The sequence below is a fragment of the Mustela erminea genome, chromosome 9 (genome assembly GCF_009829155.1).
Source record: "Mustela erminea isolate mMusErm1 chromosome 9, mMusErm1.Pri, whole genome shotgun sequence".
NCBI lineage: Eukaryota > Metazoa > Chordata > Mammalia > Carnivora > Mustelidae > Mustela > Mustela erminea.
Window position 1 is genome coordinate 8,829,321 of NC_045622.1, and position 22,793 is coordinate 8,852,113.

Sequence of the window (22,793 nt, forward strand, 5' to 3'; positions counted from 1 at the left end):
GTTTTTTGAGATTCGTGTGATTTAAAGGCAAGCAAAACAAAACAAAAACGAAAATAGTTACAGGTATGATTTTTTTCCTTTTTGAGTTGGGGGAGGAGCAACTTTTGGGGGAGGGAGGCTGGGCCAGAAGCAAGAACACTGCTCCTTCTAGTGGGAAGAAAGGGATTTTGTTGCTAAAGGATGTCAGGATTAGTTTATCCAAATCTTTCCTGGCCTATCTCAGTATTTCACCAAAACCAAGTTTTTTTTTCTTTTTTTTTTAAGAGCGGGAGTGTGGGGGCGCCTGGGTGGCTCAGTGGGTTAAGCCTCTGCCTTCCGTTCAGGTCATGATCTCGGGGTCCTGGGATCGAGCCCCACATCGGGGGTCTCTGCTCAGTGGGGATCCTGCTTCCCCCTGTCTCTCTGCCTACCTCTTTGCCTACTTGTGATCACTCTTTCTCTCTGTGTCAAACAAATAAATTAAAAAAAAAAAAGAGAGGGAATGTGGTTGCTGTGGGCAGGGGTGGGTGGGAGAGAGGCAGAGAGGAGAGAGAGAATCTCAAGCAGGCTCCATCTCCGGCTCAGAGCCTGATGGGGCTTGATCTCATAGCCCTGAGATCACGACCTAAGCCAAAATCAAGAGCTGGCGGCTTGTCTGACTGAGCCTCTCAGGTGCCCCGATACCATATACTTTTTTTTTTTTTTTTTTTAAAGATTTTATTTATTTATTTGACAGAGAGAGAGATTACAAGTAGGCAGAGAGGCAGGCAGAGAGAGGAGGAAGCAGGCTCCCTGCCGAGCAGAGAGCCCGATGCGGGACTCGATCCCAGGACCCTGAGATCATGACCTGAGCCGAAGGCAGCGGCTTAACCCACTGAGCCACCCAGGCGCCCGCGATACCATATACTTAAAAGGAAGTCAGGATGCTGTGAATAAAGAAGTGGTACTTTTCTGTTACCCATCGGTTGTCCTGCTTCAGGTCTGAATGTTCTTCCCCTAAAGCAGATGGATATGACTAATAGCTGCCGCTGAAGTAATGGTGCCTTCTGAACCATGACTCAACGGTGTTTGTGGCCAGGGCACCTTCTCCCCATCCCCGAACTATGACTGTCACTGGCTCCTCTCCCTCAACGCTGTGATTACAGAATTAGGGGCTTATTTATCATGGTATATTTCTTCCTGTGACTTAGCGACCAGGGGAATTTGATAACTTTATATTTAGCTTCTTTTTTAAAAATTTATTTATTTGACAGATAGAGATCACAAGTAGGCAGAGAGGCAGGCAGAGACAGAGAGAGGAGGAAGCAGGCTCTCTGCTGAGCAGAGAGCCCGATGTGGGGCTCGATCCCAGGACCCTGGGATCATGACCCAAGCCAAAGGCAGAGGCTTTAACCCACTGAGCCTCCCAGGTGCCCCGCTTCTTTGTTTTAAGTAATAAGTTAAGAAAATCAAAATATTCTTCTGGCCCTATGAGGGTCTAACCACTACAGATTTTCTCCCCCTCAGAGTACGTTTGAACCCAAATATACCGAGCATCTCATCTAAACACAATCAATATGATCTCTATTTTTTCTAAGCTGAGATGATCCTGACAATATTCTCTGGAAAATTCTCAGTGACTAGCCCATATTTTTGTTTTTCTTCATCCCCACCCCCAAGATAAAATAAATGCCAACAAAAATTTTCCAAACAATCTCCTGTGGAAACATTGCCCAGTTTGTATTAGGTATAGAACCTGAGTTTCTAAGTTGACGAATGCGTGGTACAGATATATTAAGCTTTAGTTTTGGGGTTCCCCTTCTCTCTCTTCACAATCAGTTCGTTTTTATATTTTGGTCACCTAAAATGCTTTAGAACCTCATTTTCTGTACTTTATGTCGCTTAAGATGTTATCTAAAACATTAATTGACATGACATTAATCTAGCTTATTTTTATTTTTTATTTTATTTTATTTTATTTTTCTCAAGATTTTATTCATTCATTTGACAGACAGAGATCACAAGTAGGCAGAGAGGCAGGCAGAGAGGAGGAAGCAGGCTCCCTGTGGAGCAGAAAACCTGATGCGGGGCTTGATCCCAGGACCCTGAGATCATGACCTGAGCTGAAGGCAGAGGCTTAACCCACTGAGCCACCCAGGTGCCCCAATCTAGCGCCTGGGTGGCTCAGTGGGTTAAGCCGCTGCCTTCGGCTCGGGTCGTGATCTCGGGATCCTGGGATCGAGTCCCGCATCGGGTTCTCTGCTCCGCGGGGAGCCTGCTTCCTCCTCTCTCTCTCTCTGCCTGCCTCTCTGCCTACTTGTGATCTCTCTGTGTCAAATGAATAAATAAAATCTTTAAAAAAAAAAAAAAAGGTTTATTTATTTTTATTTGAGAGAGAAAGAGTGGGGGGGGCAGAGGTAGAGGAAAGGAAGAGAGTCCCAAGATTCGATCTCACCACCCCAAGATCAATCCCAAAACCAGGAGCTGGACGCTCAAACCACTGAGCCACCCAAGCATCCTAAAGTTAATCTTGCTTTTATACATGTGCATCTTCTCTTGCTTCCCAGTATCTGCCGTCCTGCTTCCAGAGCTCCTCTGTGAGGGTGAATACATTTGTCTATTGTAGCGTAATGACTCCAGTCCTTATTTATAATTGTAATTGTTTGTTCATGCAGTACCTTATACTTTGTAAAGAGATTTTACATACATCATTTCTGTTCATTTACTCATACATTTAAAAATATTTAAGTGTCTACCAAGTACCAGGCACTGTGCTAGTCCCTGGGAATACAAAAATGAAAGGGACACACGTCCTGATCTCCAGGAGCTTACAAGCTCAGTGAGGAGGCACAGAAGACAATAGACAGCGTACGAAACTCAGAAGTAAACTTCCTATAATGGCTTGATTTTGTTTATTTATTTATTATTTTATTTTTTAAAAGATGTTATTTATTTATTTGCAGGAGACTGCACCCAAGAGAGCACAAGCGGGGGTGGGGAGAGGGCAGGGGCAGAGGGAGAGGGAGAAGCAGACTCCCCTCTGAGCAGGGAGCCTGATGCGGGGCTCCATCCAGGATCCCAGGATCATGACCTGAGCCAAAGGCAGACACTTAACTGACTGAGCCACCCAATTGCCCCTGGTTTGGTTTTTAAATAGATTTTTTAAAAAACTCGGAAGTGAATATATTGACTAGTGGACCCTGGAATTTTGACAGTTTTATTGTGTCTCTGTGTGTACCCATGACTAAATGGACATTTTGGTTTATAAAGTAGAGTCTGAAGAGCACAGCCAGAACTCAGTCTCTGCTGGTAACTGGACAAATGGAAGGATGTGATCCTTAAACTTGAAGCCCATCTCCACCACCCCTGATAATCCCACCACGGCTGTCAGCTGTCCCCTCTTCAGTTTGGAACTGTGGTCGGTAATGCCAGAGAAGGAAAGGATTCCTGTAAAAGGTGAAACCTGTCTCTGCTTTTGCTGGCATTCGTGTTGTAACTCACACATACGGAGTTAAGCTTTTCCCCTGTTGCCCTGTAACTTCGGCATCCTTCAAACTGGAAATGGATTCTGATGGCGCAAGTTGTTTCCTGGGTCATAAACATCTTAAATAGAGAAGTGAGTCAGCAGAGCCCATGAAACTTATGAACCAAGATGGGTCACGGGCACTGGAGCTGCTGAATCCAAATAGAACTTTCTCTTCAGGTCATTTCCTGTGAAACTGAGTGGAAATCCCCACACCCCTTGCTCAATTTAGCACCTCAAAGCGAAGGCAGTTGTCCTCTGGTGCACTCATATGGCTGCGGCCAGTTGAAGAATCTCAGTACTTACCATTTTAGTTTGAACTTTTCCTTTATCCTTTAAGAAAGTGGGAACTGTTAGGAATCTCGTAATGTCCCACGACAAGGGAAGATGATTAAGAAAAGGACTCAGAACCCTACAACAACTAAATGCTATTTGAATTCTAATTTGGGGTATTTTGGGATGAAGCAGTCTTGAGTTCTTAAGAAAGGGAGGGTGAGAGGGGGAGATAGTGTGTCACTAGGACTAGTTACTCATCTGATTTCAGAGGCTTTCAGAGCCTTTTTCTAAAAATTACCCCATTTCTTTTCCTCCTTGCCAAGGAAAAGTAAACTTGAATTTCAAGCCTGAATTTGTGCTGAGAACACAGAAAACTTACTTCTCCAGCTCTAAGCCAATTAATTCTTTTTTTTTAAAGATTTTATTTATTTATTTGACAGAGAGAGATCACAAGTAGGCAGAGAGGCAGGCAGAGAGAGAGGAGGAAGCAGGCTCCCTGCTGAGCAGAGAGCCCGATGTGGGGCTCGATTCCAGGACCCTGAGATCATGACCTGTAAGCCAGTTAATTCTGAGTGCAGCTGGACGCCTGGTGAGGCAACACTTTAAAATCACGCTGCTTCGTGACATGTAAGTGGAGGCTGTGAATCACCTGCAGCAGAAATTACTGGAAAAAAACACTGGATTGGCCTTTCATGACTACAGGATTGTGACTCAGTTTCTCTGTTGTCCGAGGAAAACAGTGGAACCATATTCCCCACCTCCCCCACCTTTCTAGTTTCATAATGTGCATGGTTTTGAGGAGCAGGTAGAAAGTCTGAGGACCTCAGGAACCTCTTCCTTTAAAAGTCCAATCTCTCTCTCCCGAGATTCACAGGTAGGGAGTCTAGCAGGCGGGAAAGCATATGGCCCAGCCTAAGACTTGGTGGCAGGGGAGACTGGGAGTTCCAGTTCTCTGCTGTAGAATAACCACGATGGCTGGAGAGGAAACCAGTGAGCTGGCCTCTGTGCTGGTAAAGTGAGCAGGAGAAGGGCAGATGTCTCAGTTTGTGAGGTGCCGAGTGCTGGAACCCAGCCTCGCTCAGTTCTTTCCCTTCCTCCCTCCCTTCCTTGCTCTCTCTTTCTTAAGTTTTTTTTTTAATAAAAAATTTTTTTTAGAGATTTTATTTATTTGGGAGAGAGAGCATGAGCAGGAGAGCACAAGCAGGGCGAGCAGCAGAGAGAGAGGAGGAAGCAGGCTCCCTGCTGAGCAAGGCACCCGATGCGGGGCTCCATCCCAGGACCCCGGGATCATGACCTGAGCCGAAGGCAGCTGCTTAACCCACTGTGCCACCCACGTGCTCCCTTTTTAAAGATTTTATTTATTTGAGAGAGAGAGAGAGGGAAAAGGGGAGCAGGGGTGGGGAAAGGGAGGGGAGAGGATCTCAAGCAGATTCTGCGCTCAGGACAAAGCCTGACGGGGGCGTTGGATCCCAGACTTTGAGATCATGACTCCAAGATCATGACCCCAGCCGAAACCGAGAGTCAGACAGAATCTCAAATGACTGAGCCACCTGGGTGCCCCCCCCCACCATTCGGTCTTATTGGGGCAGACGTGTGTTCTGGGAAGGAGGGGCCTCAGAGGAGCTGTCATCTCAGAACTGCTGAGTGAACATCACAGTGACGCACGAGCTTGTCCATTCTCCAGGAATGCTCTCCTTTAGACTGTAGCAGCAAACCAAGGGTCCCTCAGACTTTCCTCAGGGCATCCATGACACGAGCTCCCATGCCCATGGTGACCCGTCCAGGAACCACAAACGTGGTGGGGACGGAGGCATCCTTCAGCTACAAATGCCAAGGGGGCTGGAGTCTCTCTCTCTCTCTGGACACCACACGCACACAGCGTTCCTGTACACTTAAGCGGAGCAGAGGGCCACGAGGAGACTGAACTGGACTTGTCCTTTGGGGGCTGGGCATTGCATGTTTGGGGGAGTGCACTGTTCACACCTCCAACCGTGCAGTTGGATACTGCGGCTACCCTGAGTCATGATTTACGCATGGGAGGGCAAAGACACATTTAGAATCAAAGGCTTATTTCTCCCTGTTAAAAATAGGGGAAGAGACATTCTCCATCCTCCCTTTTCTTAGAGCATCTACTTTAAAAAACTTGTAAATTCTTTCTTTGTCTCTTTGAAGCATATGCAAAGTGTCTTAAAACTAAGTTAACCTTTGCCGGTTTTATGACCCCAATATGACTTTCTTTTTCTTTTTTTTAAAGATTTTATTTTTATTTTATTTATTTGTCAGAGAGAGAGCAAGTGAGAGCGAGCACAGGCAGACAGAGTGGAAGGCAGAGTCAGAGGGAGAAGCAGGCTCCCTGCGGAGCAACGAGCCCAATGTGGGACTCGATCCCATGACGCTGGGATGATGACCTGAGCTGAAGGCAGCTGCTTAACCAACTGAGCCACCCAGGCGTCCCCCAATATGACTTTCTGAAGGACCTGGGCCCTCTTTGGAATAGTGCCCCTATCTCCCAGTGTCTTTGGACCAGGAGGAGCCCGGGTTCAGCTACCTGTTGCAAAACTACTGTCTGTCATAAGAATGGAAGTTTATTTTTTCCTTGTATAAAACTAGTTAACTGCCACAGATGGTCACCCCAATTACGGTGAATTTCAGATGAACTACGTATAATAAAGGGTGCTGTCTCATCCTCGAACTTGAGGACTCCCTATTGTTTCTCTGGATAATGTATATATGATGCTTGGCTATAGAAGGGGTTGGAATTTCTTTCCATTCTTGCAATCTCTTAGCAGCTTGCTTGGGACATTTATCCCATTCTGGTATAAAGTTGTTTTCTTTCTCTTCCTTTGTGCAGAGATTTTCTGGATTGGGGGATTTTGTTCTTAATTATATACTCCCAGCTCACAGTAATGACCCCAACTCAAGAGAACAACATATGTGAAAAAAGAAAGGTTTGGATTGGATTGACTCCTTCAGAAGACCTGACTTCTACTTTATTTCCTCAGACTTTACAAGAAAGCTGTCTTATTTTTTTTCTTTTATGTCTTCCACTTTTGCTGAGTTTCTTTCACCTTCTTCTGTTGCCTGTCTCCCTTTCATGGTCCTAAAAGATCACTTTCTTTCTTTCTTTTTTAATTTTATTTATTTATTTGACACAGAGATCACAAGTTGGCAGAGAGGCAGGCGGAGAGAGAGGGGGAAGCAGGCTCCCTTCTGAGCAGAGAGCCTGATGTGGGGCTCAATCCCAAGACCCTGAGACTATGATCTGAGCTGAAGGCAGAGGCTTAACCCTCTGAGCCATCCAGGCACCCCAAAAGATCACTTTCTAAATAAGGTAAAGTCAGGACTTTCATACAGATATCAAGGTAATCAGCCATTAAAGATTCTATTCTACTCATCAGTGGGGGAACCAGGGAATCTCCAAAGCAGAGATTACAGCTGTTTCAAAAGAGAATCCAAATAACAGGCCATTTTTAGATCAAGAATATTGAAATAGGGACGCCTGGGTGGCTCAGTCAGTTAAGCGGCTGCCTTTGGCTGGGGTCATGATCTCGGGGTCCTGGGATCCAGCCCTGCATCTGGCTCTCTGCTCAGCGGGGAGCCTGCTTCTCCCTCTCCCTCTGCCTTTTTTAAAGAAAACCTTTAAAAAAAATTGAAATAAATGTGCAACTGGTAGCAAAACTGGTTTTTCCAGAAGGGAGAAGGGAAATCCATTTCATTTCTACTGGACAGGATGGAACTGGTGCCAGATAAGAATTATTGTGTGTTGCTATCAGTTATGTACAAGTCACTGGAGTGGTAAAATAGCTCCTTTGGAACTGGAGTCAGACAACTGGAGGAATCTCTTTAAGACCGTGCAGTTTGAGCGGCGCCCGCGTGGTTCAGTAGGTTAAAGTGTCTGTCTTCAGCTCAGGTCATGATCCAGGGTCCTCGGACTGAGTCCCACATCGGGCTCCTTGCTCAGCGGGGAGCCTCCTTCTCCCTCTGTCTGCTGCTCCCCCAACTTGTGCTCTGTCTCCCTCTGTCAAATAAATAGATAAAATCTTTAAAAAACGAAACAACCAAGACAGTGCAGTTTGATATGGAAGCAACCTAAGTGCCCATCAATGGATGAGTGGATAAAGAAAAAGTGGTCTGTACAGACAGTTACTCAGCCATAAAAAAGAATAAAATCTTGCATTTGCAACATGGATGGACCTCGTGGGCATTATGCTAAGGAAAATAAGTCAGACAGAGAAAGGCAGATATCATATGACCTCACTTACGTATAGTATCTAAAAAAAACCCAACCCACCAAGCTGATAGGTATAGAGAATAGGCTAGGGATTGCCCGCAGGGGCAAGGGGTGTGTGTGGGACGGTGAAATGAGTGAAGAGAGTCAAAAGATACAAATTTCCAGTTATAAATAAGTCCTGGGGATGTAATGGACGTCATGACCACCCTCGTTATTAATTCTGTTTTGCATATTTGGAAGTTGCTCAGAGAGTAGATCTTAAAAGTTCGCATCCCAAGCAAAAAAATTCTGTAACTACGTATGGTGACAAATGTTAATTAGACATATTGTGGTGATTGTTTCACAGTATATTATTTATTATATATCAAATCATTGTGTTGTACACTGGGAAATAATAGAATATTATATATCAATAAAAAGACAATGCAGGGACGCTTGGGTGGCTCAGTCAGTTAAGCTGCTGCCTTTGGCTCAGATCACGATCCCAGAGTCCTGGGATCGAGCCCTGCGTCTGGCTCCTTGCTCAGCAAAAAGTCTGCTTCTCTCTCTGCCTCTGCCTACCACTCTGCCTGTTTGTGCTCTCTCTCTCTCTCTTTCTCTGGTAAATAGATAAATAAATACATAAATACATAAATAAATAAAAATAAAATCTTAAAAAAAAAGACAATGCAGTTTTTCACTGAGCACAAATTTTCTCCTCCAGTCTTATTCTTTTTACTGTAAACAAAGCAAAGCACATGTGATGACACTTTTGAGAAGTGGACAGTATGTAGTAATTGTTTCCCCTTTTTCCTTACCAAAACAAGTCTCTTACCTTATGTCTGATTAAAAATCACCAATTCCAAGAAGAGTTCCCTGTTTGGCCTTAGCTGGCTGGCTCTCCTGTTATTACCGTTATCATCAGGAAGCATTTTTTGTTTTTGCTCTTGTTATGTCTGACACTGATTGTGAGAACAAATAATTTTAACTCTGAAGGGAGTTAACTTCAGTAACTGCAAGTACAGTACAATATGATATGACATATAATAATATATAATATTACATTATAGGATCACTAGTAAATTAGGGTAACTTGTAAAAGTAAAGAAAAATTAAGCAAATGCTTTTCATCAATTGCAAGATGCCAAATAACCTGCCTATTTAAAAAACCCAAATAACTGATTTTAAAAGCTGAACTTACAAAATTGATGGATGATTTTGGATAGTATAGACCCAGTATACAGTGTCTCTTTTGTTTGCTTTTGACATTTTTCAAATATATGTATATATGTATGTATATATAATTTTTAAATTATTTTTCCCTTTTTAAAAACGATTTTATTTATTTATTTGAGAGAGCATGAGCAGGGGGAATGGCAGAGGCAGAGGGAGAAGCAGGCTCCCCACAGAGCAGGGAGCCTGATGTGGGCTCCATTGCAGGACCCTGGGATCATGACCTAAGCTAAGGCAGATGCTAACTGACTGAGCCACCTGGAGCCCCTATTTTTTTTCTCTTATAAATAGTCGAGTTTGTCTGTCTGTCCCTCTGCCTTTCTTCCTTCCTTTCTTCCTCCCTCCCTCCCTTCCTTGCTTCCTTTATTTTATTTTATTGATTTATTTGACACAGAGAAAGCAAAAGCAGGGAAGCAGCAGACAGAGGCAGATTAGAAACAGGCTCCCCACTGAGCAAGGATCCCGATGCAGGACTTATTCCCTGGACCCTGGGATCATGACCTGAGCTGAAGGGGGCCTCTTAACCGACTGAGACACCCAGGCTCCCCTATAGTCAAGTTTCTTAAAAGTGGTTATTGTGTCTGGTTCATCTTTGTATCTCAAGCACCTAGTACAATGCCTGCCACATTGTTGGTGCCTAATGAATAACCCTCCGCTTCTTAATTTCTTGAGGGCAGGGATGGTGCCTGCCATCTGTCTTTCTGGCGAGCACAGTGAATGTTGGCTTGTGTGCCTCTGCTAAGGGCTTAGTTAGTTTCTTTATCTTGAACTTCATTTTTCTCTTTTCCTTGGAGCTCAGGGGTGTTTAGTAGGTAGTATATTGGTTTATGCGGAAACCTTATGGCATTGTGGAAAGAGCACTGGATTGAACAAGGGGCAGGGAGGTCTGGCCCTACCAGGGAATAGTGTGTGATCTTAAGCAAACTATTTCTCTTCCTGATCTTCCATTTTTTATTTCCTCTGCATCTCAGTTTACTCTTCTGTGCATTGGGGATAACAGCCTCTACCTTTTTTTTTTTTTAAACTTGGGGCATTGTGATTATAAACAGGATTTATTCTGTATGTTGAATTCTATAGAAGCAATTAAAGGAGCTGGAAAAATATGGGCTTCCATTTAATTTTTGGTCTGATAAATTTTAAGCGACAAGTATGTATGTTGGTTGTATATGTTATTATGAATACATATACAGTAGGCTTATCTTCCAGTCGCTTTAGGAGTTGCAGACACACTTCCTTTGTAGTCATGATTTCAAACAGAACATGTCAATAATCAGCATTAGGCCTGTCTGGAGGCCTTTTTGAAGATGTCTGTCTGTATGCACATGGAAAACCCATTGTAAATGTAGTGGGCCAGGTCTTCGTAAAGAAAGCAGATAGTCAATGAGCTGTCCCCTATAGAGACTCAGTTTCCTTGAGAGGTGAGGTTAGCCAGGCCAGATGTCTGCGAGCACAGTGACATCAGACCCAAACCTGGGAGTCCTCCTGGATTCCTCCTTACTCTTACCCTCACATCCAGTCTACTGGCAATTCCCACCAACTCCTCCTCAAAACACATGAGAATCTGAGAGTTCTGTCCTCCTCCAGTGCCCTATCGTCAGCCACTGTCATTATCCCTCACCTGGGCCAGTGCATTGCCTCCCAGCTATCCACCTGCTTCAGTCTTTACCCAGGAACGCCATTCTCCTTCCAGTGACCAGAATGAACTTTTAGAGTCATAAATCAGGTTGTATCATCTCCCTGCTGCAAGTCCTCCATTAGCATTTGGATAAAATCCACACTTCTTACCCTAGTCCACATAGCCTCTGACCAAGCCGCAGTCACCTCTCCCACCCCATCCGTGGCCATTCTCCTTTCTGCCAGCTCTCCTCCGGCCACAGGAGCCTCTTTCTCTGCCTCACACACTCCAAGCTCATTCCTTTCCTCCAGACCTTTGCGCCAGCTCTTTTGTTTGCCTGCATTGTACTTCCTCTTAATTTTGGCATGGGAACCTCTTTGTTGGCCTTCAGTTCCTATTTTAACTGTTACCTCTTCATAGAGGTACTTAATTCTCCACATAGCATTTTCTGCTATCTGATATTTTGATCTTTAAAAAAAATGTGTCTGGGGGTGCCTGGGTGGCTCAATCATTAAGCGTCCCGCCTTTGGCTCAGGTCATGATCCCAGAGCCCCGCATCGGGCTCCCTGCTCAGCAGGAAGCCTGCTTCTCCCTCTCCTGCTCCCCCTGCTTGTATTCTCTCTCTGTGTCTCTCTGTGTCAAATAAATAAATAAAATCTTTAAAAAAAAATGTATCTAGTCTTATTTCCCCTCTGCTAAAATGTTAGCCCTGCCGAACAAGAATCTGTTTCTCTTATTTGCTGAATCGTAGTGCTTAAAAGAGCTTGGCTCAGTGAGCACTCAATAGTAAATATTTGTTGGATGCATGAAAGGGAATCAAATAATTCTTTAAAAAAATTTTTTTTATTAACATAAAATGTGTTATTAGCCCCAGGGGTACAGGTCTGTGAATCGCCAGGTTTACACACTTCACAGCACTCACCACAGCACATACCCTCTCCAGTGTCTATAACCCAGCCACCCTTTCCTTACCCCCTTCCGCTGGCAGCCCTCAGTTTGTTTTGTGAGATTAAGTTTCTTATGGTTTGTCTCCCTCCTGATCCCATATTGCTTCATTTATTCTTTTCCTACCCCCCAAACCCCCCATGTTGCATCTCCACTTCCTCATATCAGGAAGATCGTATGATAGTTGTCTTTCTCTGATTGACTTATTTCGCTAAGCATAATACCCTCTAGTTCCATCCATGTTGTCGCAAATGGCAAGATTTCATTTCTTTTGATGGCTGCATAGTAGTCCATATATATACACCACATCTTCTTTATCCATTCGTCTGTTAATGGACATCTAGGTTCTTTCCATAGTTTGGCTATTATGGACATTGCTGCTATAAACATTCAGGTGCACGTGCCCCTTCGGATCAGTACATTTGTATCTTTAGGGTAAATACCCAGTAATAAAATTGCTGGGTCATAGGGTAGCTCTATTTTCAACTTTTTGAGGAACTTCCATGCTGTTTTCCAGAGTGGTTGCACCAGCTTGCATTCCCACCAATAGTGTAAGAGGGTTCCCCTTTCTCTGCATCCTCTCCAGCATCTGTCATTTCCTGACTTCTTAATTTTAGCCATTCTGGCTGTTGTGAAGTGGTATCTCATTGTGGTTTTGATTTGTATTTCCCTGATGCCGAGTGATGTGGAGCATTTTTTCATGTGTCTGTTGGCCATCTGGATGTCTTCTTTGCAGAAATGTCTGTTCATGTCCTCTGCCCATTTCTTTTTTTTTTTTTTAAAGATTTTATTTATTTATTTGACAGAGAGAAATCACAAGTAGATGGAGAGGCAGGCAGAGAGAGAGAGGGAGGAGGAAGCAGGCTCCCAGCTGAGCAGAGAGCCCGATGCGGGACTTGATCCCAGGACCCTGAGATCATGACCTGAGCCGAAGGCAGCGGCTCAACCCACTGAGCCACCCAGGTGCCCCTCTGCCCATTTCTTGATTGGATTATTTGTTCTTTGGGTGTTGAGTTTGATAAGTTCTTTATAGATTTTGGATACTAGCTCTTTATCTGATATGTCGTTTGCAAATATCTTCTCCCATTCTGTCAGCTGTCTTTCACTCAAGTAATTCTCGTTAGGTTGGTTTGTCTTCCTCTATCAGTGGGCAAAACTCACGTAACGGGCGCCTGGGTGGCTCAGTGGGTTAAGCCGCTGCCTTCGGCTCAGGTCATGATCTCAGAGTCCTGGGATCGAGTCCCGCATCGGGCTCTCTGCTCAGCGGAGAGCCTGCTTCCCTCTCTCTCTCTCTGGCTGCCTTTCCATCACAATCTGCTTGTGATTTCTCTCTGTCAAATTAATAAATAAAATCTTTGAAAAAAAAAAAAAAAAACTCACGTATGAGCTGCAGGGATACAACACATGGCTTCCAACCTTGATGAGCTGGCTGGAACGTGGTGAGATGAAGAGGTGAGGTAGCAGACCAAAGACAGTCAGACTATGGAGATGCAAAGGGACCAGGAAACTAGGCTCTTACCTTCTTGAAAACACTGACTGACAAAGCCTGCTAGTCCAGACTTAATCACTACTTGGCAGAGTGGGGAGACTCTGCCTTACTGTGCAGTAGTTCAGGTTGTGACTGCTTCCTCAAACATTGCTTGAGCACCTGCTGTAGACGATACTAGCTTTTGGAACCTCTGCATTGGGAACTCAGTTTGTGGGTATCTGTGCGGTCAAATAGATAATGTCCGGCACATAATAACCCTTCAATAGGGAAGGATTCCAGTATCGCTAGCCTGGGTATAGCTATTCCTATGAGGGTGCAGGAGAGAAAGGGGAAGCTTTTCTGGATCCTGGAAGGGGAGCATATGAGGTGTCAGCAGGTGGGAAAGGAATGCTGACCAGCCAGGGCCACTCTGTTAGGTTTCGACATCACGTACCACCTGCACAGCTCTCCTCAGTGGCCTAGGGTCCAGTAGGTATTGGTGGTCTCTCTTCTATAGTAAGTACTTATTTATTTATTTATTTTATTTTATTTTATTTTATTTTAAAGATTTTATTTATTTATTTGACAGAGAGAGATCACAAGTAGGCATCGAGGCAGGCAGAGAGAGAGAGAGGAGGAAGCAGGCTCCCTGCTGAGCAGAGAGCCCGATGCGGGACTCGATCCCAAGACCCTGAGATCATGACCTGAGCCAAAGGCAGCGGCTTAACCCACTGAGCCACCCAGGTGCCCTATAGTAAGTACTTAACCGTGCAGGATGCTGGGACTACCAGCCACTGCTACATGATGGGCAAAATAAAAAGTTTCAGGTGTTGTCCTCTGCTGCTTAGCTCAGAGCTAGGCTATTGCCTGGGGTCCTCAAGACCTCAGAGAACTTGTTAATGTATTTTAATAACAGACTCGTTCTCTTTGTAAGAAAGTATTAAGTCCCAGAATCTATATTTTACCTTTTTCATTTACTCCTTTATAGTCATATAGTGAGCGCTTGCTATGGTCTACGTTTTGCTCGAGGTGCTTGGCATGTACTGGTGAATAATACAGACACAGGTCCCTGGTTTTGTGGAGCCGACATTCTGTGGGGCGATCTCATAATCAACAATTGCATAGTGTGTAAGTTAATGATACAGTATATTAAAAGGTTACAGGCCTCTAGATGAAAAGTAATGCAGCATAAAGGGTATCAGTAGTGGCTGGAGGAGAGATAGGTAAGCCTCATTGAGAAAAAGAGATTTCACCAAAGCCTTAAAGGAGATGGGGCATTAGTCACTGGACGTTTGTGGGGAAAGAGTTCCAGGCAAATGAAAGAACTAGATCCTCGGGCAGAAGTCTCCTTGTTTGAGGAGCAGAATGGCCAATGTGGCTGGAGAAGTAAATATGGAGGAGAGAGGGAGGAGATAAATCAGAGGGATAAGGCAGGGGGTGGATGGCATGGGCCTTGTAAGTCATTACAAGGATGTTGACTTTCGTTTTGATGGGATGGGAAGCCTGGGCAGAATTTTGAGCATAGATGTCTCATGATTTGACTTATGTTCTCAGAAGGACCACTGTAGGTGTTACACTGGGAGTAGATTACAAGGAATCCAAGGGCAAGGAGCCCAGTGGGTTGTTGCAGTGACTCAGCTGAGAGATGATGAGGGTCAGATCAGGGTGGTAACAGTGGATGTGCTGAGACGCGATTGGATTTGCAATATATTTGAATAATTTAACCTGATTTTCTTGATGGGTGAGGTGTAGGGTTGAGAGAAAAAGAAGATTCAAGGGATACTTAGAGGTTTTTGGCTTGAACAACTAGAAAGACAGAGTTGCCATCAACTATAATGAGAATTAGAATTTTGGGGACAATTCAGTAAAAAGATCTGAACTATGGATACATGCAAAAACTTGGTTGAATCACAAAGGCATTTTGTTAAATGGAAAAACCCAGTTTAAAAAATTTATACGGTGTCTGATTCCATTCATATGATATTTTGGAGAAGATAAAACTATATGGAAGATGAACAAGTCAGTATTTTCCAGGAGATGGAGGTTGAGGCGTAGATTTGACTACAGAGGGGCAGTATGAGGGAATGTCATTGTCATGAACTGTTTTACATTTTAATTTTGTTAGCAGTTTCATCAATCTGTATTTGTTAAAATTCATAAACGGCACACCAAAGCAAAGTTAATTTTACAGTATGTCAATTTAAAAACTAACAAATATGGGGTGCCTGTTAGTCGTTAAGCGTCTGCTTTTGGCTCGGTTTATGGTCTCAACATCCTGAGATCGAGCCCCATGTCGGGCTCCAGCTTCTCCCTCTGCAGCTACCTCATGTTTGTGTTCCCTCTCTCGCCATCCCTCTTGTCATAAATAAATAAAATCTTTTAAAAAACCCACCTAACTAATACTAAAATACTTAAAAATATTATGTAGGGCTTTCAGATAATTAATATTTATTTGTATGTATTTGTGGACTTTTTTGGCTTTTAAAAATCTATTTGCTTTTGTCTCTTATTCTAAATAAACATTCACTTTGCACTTGATTTTTGTTCGTAATGTTGTATTTATTTTTTTTATTTTATTTTAAAGATTTTATTTGTTTTTCAGTGAGAGGGAGATCACAAGCAGGGGGAGCAGCAGGCAGAGGGAGAAGCAGGCTCCCTGCTAAGCAAGGAGCCCGATGTGAGGCTCGATCCCAGGACCCTGGGATCATGACCTGAGCTGAAGGCAGGCACTTAACTGATGGAGCCACCTAGGAGTCCCTGTTGTATCGTTTTTAAAGAGGCTGTTCAATTGACTAGGCCTCAGGCCCCCACAAAATCAGAATCTACCCCTGTGGGGCTGAAACAGACATGAGACTGTACAACGCTGAACAGTAGGAGTTTCATTATTGGCCTGTATTTCTCTTTTGCTAGGGACTGCACCCTGATCAGTCAGTGATTGTATGCAAATTCACTTGCAGAAGGTGGATTTAGAGGCCACTCTTAGACACGAGGACTCTGTAGACACGAGGACCCTGTAGGCAGAGTTCCAAGGGGACAAGGACAATGAGAACGTTGGCAGGAAGGCAGGGCTTAGTGGTGACAGAACAGCAGAGATGCCTGAGGGCGCCATTCAAGGTCTGTTTCTAGGAGGAGTCTTTTTTGGCCATGCCACAGAGGGTGCCTCTGAAGGTCTTCAACCATACATGGTGGTCCGGAGGACATTCAGGGCTATGGGGCAAATATCAGTGGAGGAAGCTGATAGGGATGGTTTCCATTTTAGATAAGGGTGAGATGTCTGGTGGGCATCCGAGTAGAAATGGTGAGTAGAGAGCTGGATATATGAGTCTGTGGTTCAGGAGAGAGTTCTGGGTTTGAAATGTAAATTTGGAAGTTAACATTTATATGATATTGATTTATGGCCCAGACCATCCTCTGGCCAAAAAACACTGTATTGTGATGATTCCCCTTTTCCTTTCTGGTTTGTCCTATTATCCTTTGGCCTTCACTTTCCACCCCACCAACAGTTCAACTGAGAAAAGGAAGAGGATCCAGAAGAAGGATAGTTGGTTTAGAGGAACAGGATGAACCAGGCTCCCCTGCTACAGCCAGCCCGCCTTCTCCCTCCCCAACTTGGAAAGGAGGCCTGGGGCAGTGGAGGAGGTAAAGAAGGGAGGGGAATTAGTGAGAGCTTTCTTGTTGAGAAGATCATGGAAACTTGACTTCTCATCAGGCTGGGTTTTAGGGAAGGGTTCAAGTTGACACCCCCAACCCCATCTGCACACAGATGTCTTTAAGAGATATGGAATAGAGAGGATCTATGCCTCTTCCTCTTCTGGGTAGAGCCCTAGGAGTCAGAAAGACAGTAAAAAAGACATGGTTATATGGTATATCTAGTAGGTAAGACCTGAACAACCTCTCAAAGTTTTCTGAGCGCAGTGCGTCCAGGGAAACTGGAATGTTTTCAGTGCACCCAGGAGTGTCACCAACGTAGCCTGGATTCATTAGAATCCTTCTGTATGGAAGTAATAACAAATCCAGTTCAAACTTATTTAAATAATAAGTAGATTTTATTGGTTCAGTAATAAAGCTTAGAGGTAGGAGTGATTTGATTAGGCACTAGCTTCCTTGCTATTCTCTTATGGGTGCCGTGCCCTCAGGCTGGCTTCCCGCCTAAGAGCAAAATGTATGTATCAGCTTCAGGCCTCACATCTGCCTGGGCAGAAGGGGAACTTGTCTTTTCCCAGTCATAAAGAAATAGAACTGGGTTTCCATCTGGACCAACCTCAGTCATGTGCTTACCCCTGAAAAGAGCCACTGTGACTACGGAATTGCCATCAAGACAAGAAGGATGAGATTATGCCAGAGGCAATCAGGATCCACCAGGGGAACTTGTCGGGAGAGGTGGTGGTTTTTGTCAGTCTCACCACAGTCACCTGTCTGCTTCATAAGGGAAAGGGATCGTGTGGATCCTGGAGCAGCAACCAGTAAAGCCAACCACGTAGTTGGAGAAAGCATACTCCTAAAAGGGATTTGTGGACAGGAGTGAGGTCCTGCTCACTAGCAACTCTGTGGACTGAGAGATTGACGGACATCTTGGCAGATGTCAGAATTTTTCGATGACGATCAAGGACTAGATTCCACACCTATCCCATCGCTGACACCTTGGTATTATTTACCCTCTGGAACTTAGATACAACTGTGGAGTAAAAGGGGCATCCACTAATTACTGAAAGTAAGTTCCTGCTGCTGCAGCACAGTGAGAACTTGGGAGAAGAACTAAAATAGAGAAAATGAGGTTGCATTTCTTACCCCGCACTGTTTACAGACCAAGACTCATACCTGCTACCTCTGTTAGCACTCTGACCTTCAGAGACAACTTCCAGCAAATCCAGGTTCACATGCTAGGAGGAAAGAGTTTCTCCTTACATTTATCTTTTAAAATTCTTGCCTTTCAAAGCTTAGTTTAAATTGCACTTTTTTCTATGAAGGCTTCCACCAACCAGCCAACCAGATGTCCTCCTCTCCTTCTTTGTTTTCTTTCTAGCCTTTGTGTTTGCAGGGCATCTTTGAAGGCCCAAGGCTCTGCCTGATGTGTGGCTCTGGTCTTAAAAGGTGCTGTATGCAGAATATGGTGTTTGAGAACTTTCTGGAAACGTCTCCACTTGTTTTTGTTTTTGCCCAGGGGCTTAACAAAAAATGAGTTAATGATTCTAAAAAATATCTTGAAGACGGTCTTGGAGTCTAAGAGCCACAAAGAGAAAGTTCTTCCTTTATAGGTCAGTCGGGGAGCTCTTTTGGGGAGGGCGGAGTCTCATGGCATTCTGCCTCAAATTTGATCATTTCCTCTACCTTTGACTGCTTTTATGTTCTAGTTTCCTGAACTGAGCTCTGTGAGATGTGCTTAAATTAGGTCCTAGATAAAAGACAGGGCACACTCATGGGAGGGCCCATTCATGAGCAAACATTATCAATTGGGGGGAAAAAATAATCAAAGACTGAATTTTGAGTATGCCTTCAGACATGAATAGAGATTTTGTTTTGCGATACGGGTGTTGTGGGTCCAGAAACAATCATAAGTAGATTTACCGAAATTGCAAACTGTGAGTTGTTATTTTCTGTTGACCAGGTTAAATTGGATTTCTTTCGTGCAACAAAATCAAGGGTTTAAAATTTGGAAAACAGGGACGCCTGGGTGGCTCAGTTGGTTGGACAACTGCCTTTGGCTCGGGTCATGATTCCGGAGTCCCCGGATCGAGTCCCGCATCGGGCTCCCAGCTCCATGGGGAGTCTGCTTCTTCCTCTGACCTTCTCCTCGCTCATGCTCTCTCTCTCACTGTCTCTCTCTCAAATGAATAAATAAAATCTTTAAAAAAAAAAATTTGGAAAACAGACAAGCAAAATACAACAGGCTTTTATGACCTGATGTTTTCTCATTCAATTACGAAGCCCATGTGTTGAGAAAAGATAGGGAAAAAGCAACATGTGTCTAAGAGCCAGAAAGAGTGGTGGGAAAGCAGTGATGTTTTTATTCTTTTAGATTGAACGATAAAGTTTATACACCACAGGGGGAAGAAAAATGACCTAAAGCAGGCTGGGTTTAGTGGGGAAAAAAGGCCCTGTTTCTCTCTGACAGATGTGTGTGTGCCCACGTGTGAGCTCAGGTGGAAGTGGGTGGAGGTACATGGAAAAGTCTGTGCCTGTATCACATTTCTTCATCCTGCTTCTGATTTCAGTGATAACTGAAGCAGGCAATTACGGGGTCAGATACCACTGAGAGCTGCTTATCTCATTTAATCCGTACAAATGCCCGATGAGGTGGGCATTTCTTTTCATTTCCAGTTTATATGGAAACTGAGCCTCAGAAAGATGTGTCCAAAGCATATATTTCTAATGTAGTTTGGTTCTGGAGAACGTCTTGGGTTATGGGACAAGACTCAAAATAAGGTTGCGCATCTCCAAAACCCATTCTCATTTCATCCTTTCCTACTGCCTTTCTAAATATCCACAATATATTATCGTGGTCAAAAGATAAATAAGACCAAAGGAGTTTAAACGAAAGGGGACCATTTGGTCTTCAGTTCTTAAACCCGACAAGACCAGGAACAACTGGTCAGGGATTGTAAAACAAACTGTTCTCAGATTCTTTATCATATACTTTCTTAATCATTATTTTTTAATTTTATCATAACGAAGTTTAAGAATGTCAACTTTATTGAAAGAAGGTTTACACATAAGATAATGAATGCGTGATCAGATTTATTTTTCCAAGACTCAAGTCTGTAGCAAACTGACTTCAGATTGTAGCCAATTAAAAATGTGACCAAATAATGTAATTAAGGGGGCACTGGGTGGCTCAGTTGGTTGAGTGACCGACTCCTGATTTTGGTTCAGGTCATGATCTCAGGGTCATGCGATTGAGAGCTGGAGCTCCCCCTCCCCCATCAGGCTCTGTGCTAGACGTGGAGACTGCTTCGAATTCTCTCTCTCTCTCACCCTCTGCCAACGCCCCCCAAAAAAGAAAAAAGAAAAACAACACTATAATTAAGAGGAAAAAACCATAAAATATCTTTTTAATATTATCTCAGTTTTGTAATTTTTTTTTTTAAGATTTTATTTATTATTTGAAAGACAAGTAGGCAGAGAGGCAGGCAGAGACAGAGAGAGGAGGAAGCAGGCTCCCCGCTGAGCAGAGAGCCTGATGCGGGGCTCCATCTCAGGATCCTGGAAACACGACCTGAGCCAAAGGCCGAAGCTTTAACCCACTGAGCCACCCAGGTGCCCCTGTAATTTGTTTTAAAATACAAAATGTCTATTAAGATCTGGTTAAGATTGGCTCAAACTCTCATTCAGTGAATTGAGGAAAATCCAGTGCTGCTCTTGAACTGGTTTTGTATTTTTTTTCTAATTTTTAATTTTTTATAAACATATATTTTTATCCCCAGGGGTACAGGTCTGTGAATCGTCAGGTTTACACACTTCACAGCACTCTCCAAAGCACATACCCTCCCCAATGTCCATAACCCCACCCCCCTTCTCCCAACCCCCCTCCTCCCCAGCAACCCTCAGGTTGTTTTGGAATATATGTGAGATTTGCTGGGGTAAGGTCCAGAGCCGACAACCAAGAAAGAAATCCTTGAAACATCTTTGGTGCCAAATGGTGGTTTTTCTTTTTAAAGCATGGAGACAGAAACCATGGGCAGAAAGAGCTGCTGCCTTGGGCATGGAGGGGTGGCTGATTAATAGAGTTGGGGGTTGGGGGAGGTAAGGAAAATGGAGGTTTTCAAAAGAACGTTCACATGCTAAAGGGGACCTACAAGATACTGGAGGCCTTGCCATTGTCAAGTTCAGGTTGTTTTTCCCTCTAGTAAACCATTAAGACTGTTGGGAGCTTCCAGGAAGAATGTTGTGTCCTGCTTATCCCACCCAGGAGAGAGAGAGAGTGTGTGTGTGTGTGTGTGCGTGTGCGTGTGTTCGTGTGTGCGTGCGCAGAGGTCACAGGCTGTGAGCTTGTGCTTTGTCCTCAGCTAGCCTTCTGCTCCCTGTCACTCTCAAAGCTTCTTCAGATTCCTGAAATTTAGGGTCCCCCTCTCTTTCTAAGCTCTTGCTTCCTCCCGTGGTGCTTATCTTGGTATCCAAAGCCTGTCACTCTTCTGTTCACACTGATTCAGATGTGAAATTCAGCAGTTCCCCCTAATTTCCACAAAAAAAGGGGCTGCACAAAGTGTTCTGTGTTTAGCAGACTCTATTAAAGGTATATGGAGCAGGAGGCATTTACATTAGAATAATGCAAATAGTATTAAGTTGTGTCTGTAATTTGTCAATCCTAAAATGGGCAGCTTTTTACATTTTCATATCTCTGAAATAAGAATGTGCCTTACCACTGAAGGCATGTCATAACTTAATTGGCAGGGTCTTTTCTTTCACAATGGTACATAAAATAATGGTACATTTTACATTCAGTGGCATCTTAGATTTTTAAAAAAAGGGAGTTCTATTTCTCTGTTTTTAAAATAAGGCCTCTGGTGATTCCTACTATTTATATAAGGAGTTCTACCTACTTGTATGGTGCTTGGATTCAGTCTGGTGCCCCAAATCACATTTCTTCATCCCACTTCTGATTTCAGCAATAATTGCAACAGACATTTCCATGGTAGCTCCTGCGAACAATTTTGCCTTGAGCGTACTGCGGGTCTTTCCACTTTCTGCTGCAGATAAATCTGACTGGCCTGAGCACAGCTCCAAAGTGTGGGCATCAGCATCCCCAGGGGCAACCTTCAAATAGTGTGTGTGCAGAGCTGGTGGGGAAACGCCCCTGCTTCCCTTCCTCCATGGGAATAATTAGGGAGGCATTCTGTAAGGTGCCCAGGAGGTTCTGGACAAATCAGGCCCACAGGGGACAATACACCTTACACTAGCATTTACACCTTCCTTTTCTCAGTCCTGTTCCCTGGGACCCCCCCCCCCCAAATAAATTACCTGCACAGGAGTCCTTGTATGGGGCTCTCTTTCTTGTTTTGGTGGGGGAGGTGGGACTCAAGCTAGGGGGTCTCTAGGTACTCTCCCTCCCAGGGCGCCCTCTTTCCTTATGCAGAGCCGTTCAGCTCTTTCCATTCTACTTTCACATGTCTGACATTTCAACTGCATCTTTTTGAAAGGATTGTATAAAAGGTTACCAGATTCTGTCCAGAGCAAGGAGTAGGGGTTTTTTGTTTTCTGTTTTTGGGTTTATTTTTCAACTTCCAGTCCTATAGAAAGAAAAAACTTAGTATCTCTGCTACAACAGCAGTGGTTTTCTGAAGGTGGAAGGATGGGTGGTTTAAGTTTTTTTTCTTTTTGTTCCTTAATATTTTCTAAAATTTCTATACTGAATAAGTCTTGATTTTATAGTAAGGAAAACCAATATTAAGTTAATATGCAAATTTGATCAAACTGACTTTTTTCCCTAAAAAAAAAAAACAACAACTTTGTTGAGGTTTTAATTTGCATACCATAAGTTCACCCATTGTAATTATATGATTCAATGATTTTTTTTTTTTAAAGATTTTATTTATTTATTTGACAGAGAGAAATCACAAGTACACTGAGA

The 22,793-nt window shown here is 43.7% G+C and overlaps 2 protein-coding genes across 2 annotated transcripts in view; one reads left to right on the forward strand and one right to left on the reverse strand.

The window, feature by feature from the left end:
* BCO2 (beta-carotene oxygenase 2) overlaps positions 1 to 22,793 on the forward strand; it is a 117,765-nt gene that overhangs the window by 24,406 nt on the left and 70,566 nt on the right. The window lies entirely within an intron of this gene.
* Positions 16,681 to 22,793, reverse strand: part of IL18 (interleukin 18) — a 31,674-nt gene continuing 25,561 nt past the window's right edge. Inside the window, exon 6 of the mRNA XM_032357347.1 lies at positions 16,681 to 16,803. Coding sequence (XP_032213238.1) covers positions 16,696 to 16,803 — 108 coding nt within the window. The 3' untranslated portion in view covers positions 16,681 to 16,695. The remainder of the gene's footprint in view (positions 16,804 to 22,793) is intronic.